We start from the raw sequence: 13,409 nt of genomic DNA on the forward strand, positions 1-13,409 counted from the left end.
GAAGGTGAATGAAGCTAACTGGTGGGGGGCTCCTCAACTGAGTGGAGGCTGTCACTTAAAGTTTTATAAGGTCAGATACCTTCTCATGTTCGGCTTGCACTGAAAGTAACAACAAATCAGCGAATAAGCTATTTGTATAATCTCTATATACTTCTATACACGTTGCCAGAGCCGTAGCAGTTTTTTGTACTGATAATGCTTTTCTTCATTTCCCTTTCCCCTCAATTCTTGAAAATCCATTTCCTCCCAAAATTTCCAGAGCTTGCCAAGAGCTCTCCCATGCTTCCGCCAAGGTCAATGTGTTTTCTAACTCCACGTGTGCTCTTCCCACTCACAAAGCACCCATGCCTCGTTTGTTGAGCTGGGCTGTGCCCCCCTGGCCCCTCCATACCCTAGCCCTACAGCTGGCCAAGCCCTTCTCCTGGTCTCCTGGCCCCAGGGGGGGTCCCAAAAGCCCTGGGACCCTGACCCGGCTGGGGCAAGAAAAGGGTTGCCCATCGCTGGAGAACAACCTCCAAGGTTGGCCAAAGAAGGCAAAACCGGCTCCTGCGTCAGTAATGCTTTAAAAAGTGTTTTTCCCAGGACGCACTGGCTGAAATGCTGTTTGTCGTTTTCAGAGATCCCCTTGGTCTTGTACCTCTTTGCCCTGATTTCTGTGACCTGGCTGTGGGGAGGACTGCACATGGCTTACCGGCACCTCTGGATGTTAGTCTTCTTCATCATCTTCAACAGCTTGCAGGTAAGAGCCGGTGCCTTTTCCTTCGGTCCTCTTGCAGAGCTGGGGGTCACCTCCACCACTCACAACATGTTTGGCATTTCAGCTTCACGAGCTGAACAACGCTCAGAAACACACTGTGACAAGGTGGAAGTGTTAATTATGTGTGCTGTTTATTCCTGAAGTTAAGATATAGACTGGATATTAAAGCGAGAGATGCATTGTTTTGAAACAATAGCAGTATAATTGCATAGATTTAATTTCATAGCTAATACACCGGGAAAGAAAATTGCTTGCTTCTGTATGTAGTATGTTACTGAGATAATCATAGCAGTAAAACTGAAATATCTGCAGCCTTTGCAAAAACACTGAGTATTTCCATTTTCTGTATCTGTTAACTCTAATAAAAAAAAAAAAAAACCTCACAAAGATTTTAAAATTATATAACCATAATGTTGAAATTTTTTTCATTATTAGTGGTGAGCCTTGAGGCTTAGCTTTTCTCACGCAGTATACATATTGGTAAAGCAAAGATCTTTTCATTGAAAAAAATCAAACATAGACTAGATGTTGATTATTCATCATAAAAAATGCATATAGCCTTTTGCAGAATTTTACACATGCAGGTGCTTCCACCGGACTCAGTAGTGCATTACACTGAATTCAATGCTATACTGCACATTGTGGAATTGTTTACAGAATAGAGAATAGTATAACACGGATGGAAAAAAGCCTCTGAAAACAGTGGAATGATGAGGAATTAAAGAAATATATATCCAAATCTATGGTGTGCACATACCACTACCTCTGCCATTATTATAGCAGAAGTATCTGTGTTACCATGTATGATTTACCTATATTAAAAATCTTTATACCTCATCAAATAAAAAATAATTTAAAAGGTATATTTTCACAAAGCAGATTTATTTTAGATTTGAATTCAAAAAGTGGGAGTTTCCTTAAGCAGAAATCTAAACGTTTTCAAAATGTACATCTCAGACATAAGTATTTTTTTTAAATTGAGAAAAAAAAATGTAGCTTATTCTCCTTGCAATACATTTAATTATTCAGTATATATTGCCATTTAACTATTCTGTATATACTGGTATATATTGGCTCAAATTAGTTATGATGTTTTTTTCTGTGAAGTTACGTGAGTAGAGTTGCTCTAGTAATTATCCACAAGCAAATAAAATTGCTTTCTAGGATGGCAGCTGAGCTTTTTTCTGCAGTCAGACTGCCACAACTCTGCACGACTGGCAGTAGTACCAAAGCACATTCCCTCCCTTTCTTCTCCCCCTGCAAAATCTCGGAGTACAGGCAAACTCCCACAGGAGTTTTAGTATGACAACTGTAACTACTGCAGCTTTGTGGTGAAACTTAACGCACTGATATAAAGCATCAAAGTGTGGTGACATGTGTGTGTGCACATGTAGATATGCATATATATCTTTACATATCCTTCTTTACTATCTCTCTACAAAGAATTATTACTAGAATCCAGTCTGGGTTTGTATTACACAGATCTATCTCGGATACAAATTTTTGAAAAGGGTAATTCATTATAATTGAGATTTTATGGCAGAGGTAAAACAGTGCCAGAGCACTTTAATATGCATGGATATTTGCTTTAAAATAAAATTACTTTCTTGCCAGTGTGTATTTAGAGAAGAGGGATATGAGTACTTTGTGAAAATTACCATTCTTGGCTAGAGTGTTGAGCCTTCTGTACAATTGCCAGAAGAGACTTTATATTAGTCTGCTTTATATTACTTGAAATTTCGTTTTATTCAAGTGAAGTTCAAAGCCATAGAATTATTGTTATTTTAATTAATGTTGCCAGTTTCAAGACACCAATTTTTTGCAATGGGATCAAGAAGTAAAAGAGGATGTTGAAAGACAGTTGTGTAAAATATAAGACACGCAAGGTCTGTGGGGGATTTATTGTGCTAGTGGTCCAGTATGATAACAGGTGATATGGAAAACACAGGTATAAAAGCATGCCTAGAATAATATTTAAGTCATGACTGCTATTAGAGGTGCACCACTGAATGACTCCAAAGTTAGGATTTTGTTTAGATCCAGCTAAAAGTGAGATGGTAACAGAAATATTTGCTTTTCTCAATCTATGTGAAGTTTTTCAGTTGGTTAAATTTAATGCCTTTTATGTAGTTTTGTTTCCATTGGTGCACTTTAAAATCTTTGAACTTTAGGAAGCTGTTTTTTTTTTCTTTAGTGGCTATTCTGTAATTGTTGACTGGTCTTTTATCAGCATTGCTTGTCTGTACAAAAGGTATATACCAATAAGACCTGCACAGGTAGTACATAACTCTTGTATGCCTCTGCTGGAATTTCTTTATGGGTATTATAATGTCAGAAATATTTCTACCATAATTCCATGCAACTTAAGAATACATATTTCTGTATATATTGTTTTGGTACTCAAGGACCTGACATAAATAACTTTCACTTTCAAGTGCTATACTTGTCTGTCGGCTCTATCCTGCAGCAGCGTGGGGTCGTGCATGAAGATCAAATAACCTCCATGGGCAGGTGCATTTCTCATCTTTCAGAGGAATGTCCCTAGTTGCATCTCCACCCTCAATTAGACAGCTGGGAAATATATATTCAGAAACTTTGTTTGAAATCCTTCAGAGGAGCTAGGAAGTGAAAAATTAAGAAATTAAATACTACAGATTTCACCCTTTATTGGCTGGCTTGCCTTATGTCGTTATCACTGCTGTGCAACCCCAGGCATGGAGCACAGTCCCAGTTTCAAACCCGGGGTGATGCCAGACTGCCTGCATTGTCCTTCTGCCCACAATTCTTCCTTTAACTCCCTACAAACACGAGCAACTGCTTCACCGATGGATATTGCCTCTTTTGCATTGGGATTAATTAATTTAGCTTCTTGCCCTAATGATGGATCATAATACCTGGGCAATAACTGTAGGTGTCAACTAGCCTCCAGAGGATGCTACTGCAGCACCTCCACAACAGGCAAATTTCTATTCAAATTACATTAATATTGATCTTCCACATCAGAGGGGGAAATCTGTTGTTTTTGCTATTCCTAGCCCTAGAGAATCTGTAAAATCTGGAATATAAAACAAATTCCTTTATTGAAAGGAGATGCAATAATTTCAACTGTATATTCTCTTCCGGGTTAATATTTTAGATTAAAACATGCAGGTCTGTAGCTCCAACTCAAACAGTAGTCAATAAATACTTTTCCTTCCAGCTATGAAGAGCTCAAGCACTTCACACTTCATATTTTAAAAACATTTTTTATCCTTTGTGGGAGTTTTCAGACATAAAATGTAATACAACAGTATCCACTACCTTTTATTACTAGATATTGGAAATTACTTTTTGAAGTTACCAAATATTTTAAAGGAAAAGATACCTTTTTAGTGTTGGGTACCCTGAGAACAGTAAAAAAAATGGAGTAGCCCTTTCCCAGTACTACGTTTTTTACATTTGTTTGTTTGTTTTAGTAGGTGATTGTCTTCAGTGCTTTGTAAATCTCTACAGTAAAACAAGTTCAAAAAACATTTCCTGGAACACCCCCACATTTTAAATAACTGACCCACATATATTGTTCTCCTGTTTAAAAGTTACCATTTATCTAATCAGGAAACAGAAAAACTGACGTGTGATTCAGGTGACCAGCCATGCAACGTGAAATGAAAAACAGGGAAGGAACAAGATGAAGAGCCTGTAAATTTCCTTTATCTATGCTTTTCATCCAAATTGTCTTAATTAGAGAAAATGTCAGTATGCAAGCTGTTTGTGTAGAAGAAAATTATGTATTACAAATACTGAATACTGGATAAATGAAGGTTTTGCTGTAAGCAGGTATAGCTTTACAAAGCTTTTGCAGACCACGCTTCCGCTAACAAGGGGCTGGTCTCAGGGAGCACACGCTCCCTGCGGGGGGGTCCTTCTGGCCTCCAGGCTCTGCAGAGCCAGGTTCATCCATGACATGGACAGCTGTCTCCAGCGTCCTTTGAAGCTTTAATCTCATCCTGGCTGTTTGGGAATGGGAGAGGAAAATGGGACTGAATAGTGGATAACACATTTTCATAGTGATTTCGAGAGGAACTAGCTTGTCTTTTAGTGCATGCTGTTGGCGTCTCATTCCAACATGTTAAGCCTTTACCAGCTCTCAGAATTGATAATGATTGTTAAAACGAGGCTGGTTTTCTGCAATAAAAGGCGGTTTTACCATTTATTGGTGGGCATTTCTGTTATACAGCATGCCCTTTTTCAGCTGAAAAGCAATTAAGTGTTCATTAAGAGCTTTTCCCCAACAGGAAAGAGAACATGAAATAGTTTATGAGAAACAGAGATCTGCTTCCCTGCTGCTCAGGAGCTACAGACCATGTAACGAAGCAGAACGTGACGCATTAAAATGTGTTGGATATCCAAATGGATTCAGCTCAGGAGACTGGAAGGACACTGCATGTTATCCAGTTTAGTTGTTTAGCCTTATGACATACATTTCCTAGGAAATGCACTTGATAGAAAAATCATCTACTAAGGACAAATTGTTTCCGAGCACTTCCTGTGGGAAATGGTTCCCATCAGAGAGGAGTTTACAGTATGAGCTATTCTAGTGCGTGGAGGGAAAAGCAACCCTTTCCCTGTAACTTCAGGAATGAACATGCCAAGTGCCATGTGGGGGGACAATAGCTGATTTACAAAATAAAAAATAAATTTAGAAAAGCATGAAAGGAGAAGGATAAGAAGCAAGTTTGAGAGAGCTGATGGTTTTTGTTCCTTGGCAGTATGGTCCTGATTACCCTACCCAGGCAGCATCTGTGTTGCAGAAACATACTCCTCCATGCTCTCATGTGCAAGGCCTCGGCTCCTCATCTTTTCACTTGCAAAACTGAGAGGAACACTTACCCCTTTTCTTTCCATATGATTGCCTTTGTGGATTTAGTCACAAGGTATTAGCTGGTGTCAGGAGTGAAAGAATAAGCTGGTGTCTTATGTGCTTCTCTCTAAAGGTTAGGATTTCACAAGCTGTTTTGCATACACTATACTCACCTAAACGATCGATCACCGTGTTTTTCATGCAATTAGGGGGGTGTTTCTGCTTTGTACAGCTAACGTCATCAGCGGCATATTTGCCGTTCGACGGATCCAAAGTTCAGGGCGGTGGGTGGATCTCTGCCCATTGTTTGCAGAGGGGTTGGGATGAGGCTTCCGTCCTGGTTTCACGCTCTTCCCTGCAGCTGACTTTCTCAGTATACTCTTGATTATTCTTTGGCTGTATTATTTCGAGCAAATGGCGCTGCACACCCCAACCCTCTATCTTATAATTTAGGGTGTATCTACACTGCAACCTACAAGGCTGTCACGGTTTCCTGTGCTAAGCCCCAACATGCCCTAGCCCCAGCAATAAATTAATTAACTTTTTTAGTAAGTAATTTTGAATCAAAACCTTGCTTTTATGAAATACTGAAATGCTACCTGTCAACAGTATCAAAACTCCATTTTACAGCAATTTTGAATCAGGAGAACAGCAAACTGTAACGAAGAAGCTTTCTTCCCTGGTACGGCCCTCAGTGAGAAGAAGTCCAAGGGCAGTGAAAAGAGATTTCAGGGCCTTGGGACGACTGGTCCAGGGATTGGGAGCACAAGTCATGTTCTCCTCTATCCCTCCAGTTGCGTGGAATGATGAGGGGGTAAACAGGAAGAGCCAGCAGATCAATGCCTGGCTCCAAGCCTGGTGCCACTGGCAGGACTTCGGGTTCTTTGACCATGTCTTGATTTGCCAGACACCAAGCCTGCTGGTAACAGATGGGAAAAGCCTATCTCACAGGGGGAAGAGGGTTCTAGGAGAAGAGTTAGCAGGGCTTATTCAGAGAGCTTTAAACTAGATTTGAAGGGGGACAGGGAGATAACTGGGCTTGCTAGAGAGGCGCCTGGGTGTAGTAGTTCAGCACTTGTGGGGCAGCATGCTAAAATTTTTGAGAACCAGAAGGCCTACCACCCCTCAAGGGCGAAAACTACATGCTCAACTCCCTCCCTGAAATGCTTATACACCAATGCACGCAGCATGGGGAATAAACAGAAAGAATTAGAGACCTGTGTGCGGTCGCAGGGCCATGATCTCATTGCAATTACTGAGACATGGTGGGATAGCTCACATGACTGGAACGCTGTCATGGGTGGCTATTTCTTTTTAGGAAAGATGATAGGCCAGCAAGACGACGTGGTAGAGTTGCTCTTAAACAAAGAGGTGGTGGAGTACTTAAACAAGGCGAGGTGGTGGAGTACTGACAAAGAAAGAGGGACTGGTGGAGGACATTAAGGTTGGGGGCAGCCTTGGCTGTAGCGGTCATGAGAATACAGAGTTTAGGATTATGTGCAGTATGCACAAAACAACTAGTAGGATTGCAACCTTGGACTTCAGGAGAGCTAACTTTGATCTCCTCAAGGAACTGCTTGCAGAAATCCTGTGGGTTAGGGCTCTAGAGGGTAGGGGGGGCGCAAGAGAGCTGGGTGATATTCAAGTCCCACTTCCTGCAAGCTCAGGATTGGTGCATCCCTAAGAGCAAGAAATCAGGCAAAGGAAGCAGGAGACCTGCATGGCTGAGCAAGGAGCTTCTGAAAAAGCTCAAGTGGAAGAAGGAAGTTTACAGTATGTGGAAGAAGGGACTGACCACTTGGGAAGATCACAAGAATGCCGTCGGAGTATGCAGGGATCAAACGAGGAAGGCCAAGGCCTCCTTGGAATTAAACCTGGCAAGGGATGTCAAGGTCAACAGGAAAGGTTTATTCAAGTACATTGTAGGCAAAAGGAAGACTAGAGAAAATTTGGGCCCGCTGTTGAATGAGACAGGTGCCATGGTGACAGATGATGCAGAGAAGACGGAGTTACTGAATGCCTTCTTTGCTTCAGTCCTTACTGCTCTGGCCAGCCTTCAGGAGTCCCAGACTTTGGAGGTAACAGAAAAAGTCTGGAAGAAGGAAGACTTTCCCCTGGTTGAGCAGTATGAAGTTAGAGAACAGTTAAGTAAACATCCACAAGTCCATGGGTCCTGATGGGATGCACCCGTGAGTGCTGCGGGAGCTGGCAGAAGTCATTGCTGGGCCACTCTCCATCATCTTTGAAAGGTCCTGGAGAACAGGCAAAGTGCCTGAGGCCTGGAGGAAAGGCAGTGTCACTCCAGTCTTCAAAAAGGGCAAGAAGGAAGACCCAGGAAACTACAGGCCAGTCAGCCTCACCTCCATCCCTGGAAAGATGATGGAACAGCTCGTTCTGGGTGTCATCTCAAAGCATCTGGAGCAAAAGATGGTTATCAGAGTAGTCAATATGGATTCACCAAGGCAAAGTCATGTCTGGCCAATCTGATAGGCTTCTACGATGGCATGACTGGATGGATAGATGAGGGGAGGGCAGTGGCTCTTGTCTACCTTGACGTCAGCAAGAGACAGCGTCTCCCACATCATCCTCATAGGCAAGCTTAGGAAGTGTGGGTTAGATGAACAGACAGTGGGGTGGATTGAAAACTGGCTGATAGATAGAGTTCAGAGGGTTGTGACTAGTGGCACAGAGTCTAGTTGGAGGTCTGTAACAAGGGGTGTTCCCCAGGGGTCAGGACTGGGTCCAGTCCTGTTCAATATATTCATCAATGACCTGGATGAAGGGATAGAGTGTGCCCTCGGCAAGTTTGCTGATGACACAAAACTGGGAGGAGTGGTGGACACAGCGGAAGGCTGCGCTGCCATTCAGCGTGACCTGGACTGGCTGGAGAGTTGGGCAGAGAGGAACCTTGTGAAATTCAACAACGGCACATGTAGGGTACCGCACCTGGGGAGGAATAACCCCATGCCTCAGTACAGGTTAAGGGCTGAGCTGCTGGAGAGCAGCTCTGTGGAAAGGGACCTGGGAGTCCTGGGGGACAACAGGATGGCCATGAGCCAGCAATGTGCCCTTGGGGCCAAGAAGGCCCACGGCACCCTGGGGTGCATCAAGAAGAGTGTGCAGGTAGGGTGAGGGAGGTTATCCTCCCCCTCTACTCTGCGCTGGTGAGGCCACGTCTGGAGTGCTGTGTCCAGTTCTGGGCTCCCCGGTTCAAGAAGGACAGGGAGCTGCTGGAGGGGGTACAGCAAAGGGCTACGAAGGTGATGAGGGGACTGGAACAACTTCTTAGGAGGAAAGGCTGAGGGACTTGGGTCATTTTAGTCTGAAGAAGAGAAGACTGAGGGGGGGTCTTATAAATGCTTCTAAATACTGAAGGGGTGGGTGCCAGGAGAATGGGGCCAGTCCTTTTTCAGTGGTGCCCAGTGACAGGTCGAGAGGAAATGGGCACAAACTTGGTCGTAGGAAGTTCCATCTAAACATGAGGAGGAACTTCTTTCCTTTGAGGGTGGCAGAGCACTGGAACAAGCTGCCCAGAGAGGTTGTGGAGTCTCCTTCTCTGGAGATATTCAAAACTTGCCTGGACACATGCCTGTGCAATCTGTTCTAGGTGAACCTGCTCTGGTGGGGGGATTGGACTAGGTGATCTCCAGAGGTCCCTTCCAACCCCTATCATTCTGTGATTCTGTGATTCTGTGAAATCAGAACTGGGAGGTATCCCATTGTTAACTACAGTCTTCAAAAAGACTTTGTGTGGTTGTTTTGGCTGATGCAGATAAGGGTAAAATGTCTTTGCTGCTCTGTGTTTGAGCACACCAGGATGAGTCATGCCCATATAATGACCAACAGTGTTACATGTAAAATACATCTTCCTAAGAAACACAGGAAAAGTCTGGCAGTAAGAGTTGATTGGTCATTTTCCAAACTGGGAAAAATGGCTGACTTTCCTAATACAACAGTTTTTAAAAGTCAACTTATTTGTAGTGGATTACAGTAAGAGAAGATTCAGGAGTTCAGGTACAGATGTTTGAAACGCCCATGGTAACAAGAAATATGGACATAGAGAAAGCGAATGAACAGATGCGTGCCCAAACCTGGCATTGGCTGGAGTAGATGTGATTGACCAAACCTCATTAATTAAAATGGTAGAGGCAAACCAGAGTGGGAGCAAGGGCTAGCTCAGGTAGCAAAGGAGATAAAATATCAGAGAAAACTAGTAGATATGGTGGCAAAAACCCTCCAAAATATTATAATGAGGAATATGCTCTTTATGTAAAAATAGAAAATAAATGTAGCAACAGAAATCAATATGACACAGTTTTAGAAGAAAAAAAAAAAAGTAAAAAAAAATATAGCATATTGGGAAAGCAAGAAGAGAATAAAGATACACAGTTTTGTAAGTGAAATATATTGGTGTAGTAAAGAAAAGAAACAAAAGTATATGGTTTATAAAGCTCATGCCAGCACCAGTTGCAAGTGAAAGATACCTTTTTTCCCCTAGAACATACTATTTAACTGTGGGATACAGTCAGGGGACACTGAGGCCACCACTGTAAATAAGTTCACTTCTGTTTCTTGTGGCATCTTCCTAAAGCATCTCCTCCTGATGAGTCACACATGGACTAGATGATCCCATACAGCAGTTCTGATGATCTAAGCCACACAAAACCAAACAAAATCAAGTACTCGATAGACATGAGATGTGAGTAAATGTGGTGGGCTACAAAAGGCTGCCTAAAGATTTTGAAAAAAATTATTCTACACTGCAGAGAAGCCCAACAAAAGACAATGAGGTCATCATAGTATTGCCAGGATAAGGTGAACTACAAGCAAAACATCAAGAAAAGCACATAAGCTTGTTCAAGTAGAAATAGTACAAGTAATACCAAACCCTCTTCTGTCAGCTGAGTGCGTAAACCAAACACAGTCAAACACAGCTCAAAGAATTCATACACTACCCCAGAAACAAAATAACATCCAAAGCCAGCATTGCATTTTGACATCTGTGCAATAAAGTAGATACCTGTGCGGTTTCTGGGGGCTGGGATTCTCTTCCAGACATACTATACCTGGAAGGAAAGAAAATAGTATACTCAGTACAGTTCACCTGTTTAGTAAGTGAACAACAAAGGAATAGAAAAAGAAGTTATTTTTCCTAAAGTAAAAATCCCTAAAAGTTTGTTCAGTATGTGCCTCGTTTTTTTTAAAAAAAAAAAGTAGAACGAACTAATATAAAGCAAATAAAGAAAGATTGTAACTTATTGAGACTTGACACTTTTTGACATCAGCAGCTAAACTTTTGGGATGTAATCCTGATTGGGCAATAGCATTGGTATGCATGTTACCAGCCGTGCAAACTTACGAAGCCGTTCGAGTGACTTGATTATTCAGTGAACCAAGACAATGCAGTATTCAATTTTATATCCCTTTATGTGTATTACTTCCTCCTTAAAGAAGAATTCTCTGTGTTCTTAGTTACCACCCTAAACATACTCTAATACATGATTACTGTAATGACTTACGAAATTATCGTAAAATATTACCTTTACCTATTCAAATTCTTATGTAAGGGACCCAAAGTCAGTCCATAGCTGAAGACAAAACAAAGAAAACGTGTGCAGTGTCAGGTAAAGAAAGGAAGCATTGTCAGGTTGGAACTAAATATCTCCCAACTATATAGGAGGAATTGATGTCAGAAAAGAGTAGCTTGTGTCCAGAGCTGTGTTTAAGATGATGAAAGTATACAGAATAATGCATAATAAAATTGCAAAAAGTACAGAGTGAAAGAATATACTGAAGTGGGACTTGATTTACTGGATTTTCAACCAATGGTCAGTCAAAAACATTTAGAGAGTATTTCATTCAGTTGCCCATTTACAACAGAAAAATGAATACTTAAATAACATTTTAGGTCTTCCAGCATTTATGAAGCCACTTTCGCAGTTCTTGAGGAGCTTACAGTAAAAATATTTCAGGAAAAACCTCTAAACACTTTAATCATTTTTTCAGGTAGAAGGTGACTTAGCAGTTTTAACCATGCACCTGGAAGGCACTGGTAATAGCAAGAATTATGCAGTATAAAACAACAAGTGAGAAATGTAACTATAACATGTACTGCTACAGTCAGTGGAAGTATATCCACTGAAAAGGACTTGGGATCTTCTTCCAGCTCTGTCAATAAGACTCAACTTTTCTTATTGTGGAGAATAAAATAGCAACCGTCTTGATTTAGTACCTGTAACAAATCACCCGCCTTTTCATTTTACATTGCTTCCAATCTCTTTGTGTCACCATGAATAGCATTGTTTCAATAACTCAGGTAAAATAAGTACCTCAGTATAATCATAACATAGAGTCAATCTTTATTTCGCCTTTCAATCCAGACTTCTAAATTCTGTACTCTTATTTTAAGACCATTAACTGATGGTCATAGCATTCAGAAGTTGAGAGTGTGGCTTCTAAGTCCTGAAAATAATGAGTTTCTTTATAATTGGCTGAAGTATTTAATGCTTTTTTTTTTTTAAACCCCTACTGGTTTTCATTGGCAAAGCCTGCTGCACTCACTGACAGGGTTTGAGAAGGAAAGAGGCAGCAAACAGCAGGGAAGTAACAGGCTGAGGACCACTTGCAGCAGCTGTAATACCCAGATCCGTGGGGCTGAAAGGGATTCATCCAGAATCCAGTGCTGAAAGAGCTAGCCGTGTAATTGTGAGCCTAGTTTTGAAAAATCACGGTGACTAAGGATAAGTGTGATGGCAAGGAAAACGGTAACATTACTCTGACATTTTAGAAAGGCAGAGTATAACTTCAAGAAATTTGCAGCTGACAGTAACTAGGGGAAGTGGAACTCCCCTTGGAAATACGGCAAAGTGCATACAAGGCTGCACCAGGAGGAAGTTGGCCAATAGATTGAGTTATCGTGCTTGTCTGCTCAGAGCTAATGAAGTCACACTTGGAATACTCTGGACAGTTTTGGAGTCTCCAGTTCATAAGGTGTGTGGAGAAACTGGTGAGGGTCCAAGGGAGAGCTACCATGGTGGTTGGAGGCCTGGAGCACATGTCCTGTGAAGAGTGGTTGGGGGAGCTGGGCTTATTTAGTCAGGTGAGGAGGACACCAATGGAAAATGTAATAGCAGCATGCAAATATTTGAAAGGTAGTTAAAAAGATGATTATGTCATGCTCTTCCCCTCTACTCTCTTGCTAGAGCCAGATGATAACAACAAGAGCACATGGCCACAAAACTGTGGCGTAGAAGGTTTTCAGATTGGATGTTAGGAAAAATAATTCACTAGGAAGAAGTACAGAAATGGAACCGCTGTCCAGAGAGGTTTGGGATCTCCATTGCTGTATGGTTTTAAGACTCAGCTAGACAAAGCCATACTGCTCTGATCAATGGACTGACCCTCTGAGTGGACTGAATGACCTTCAGAGGTCCCATCCAGCCAGTTTTTGCTGTGATTCTATGTTTTGACATATTGGAAGCTCTATTCTCAACCCATTCACTGTGATAGATAGATAACAACACCAATCACATGGCCCTGAGGTCATGAGTTTTTAGAAAAGCATCAAATATCACAGAACTAATAATAAAACCCAAAGACCTGGAAATTATATAGATAGGAAAGTTTAGGCAAAATATCAGCCATCTTCAGGAATGACTTTGGAGCAGTGGATTCAGTTTCTTATGTTTCAGCACTGCAGAGTGGTCTCTACGCATACATAGCCTCATGCTGAACATCATGATGCTATGAAGGGTGATCTGAAGGTTTCTGTGAAATAAATGCATGTAAAGTTTTAATAACCTCTAGGAAAAG

General features: G+C 41.6%; 1 protein-coding gene across 1 annotated transcript in view; it reads left to right on the forward strand.

Moving 5' to 3' along the window:
• The window catches only part of ADGRV1 (adhesion G protein-coupled receptor V1), a 295,225-nt gene that overhangs the window by 247,996 nt on the left and 33,820 nt on the right, over positions 1-13,409 (forward strand). The window contains exon 89 of the mRNA XM_059834045.1: positions 618-739. Within this exon, the coding sequence (XP_059690028.1) occupies positions 618-739 (122 nt within the window). The remainder of the gene's footprint in view (positions 1-617; positions 740-13,409) is intronic.

Source organism: Gavia stellata, chromosome Z, assembly GCF_030936135.1.
Source record: "Gavia stellata isolate bGavSte3 chromosome Z, bGavSte3.hap2, whole genome shotgun sequence".
Classification (NCBI taxonomy): domain Eukaryota; kingdom Metazoa; phylum Chordata; class Aves; order Gaviiformes; family Gaviidae; genus Gavia; species Gavia stellata.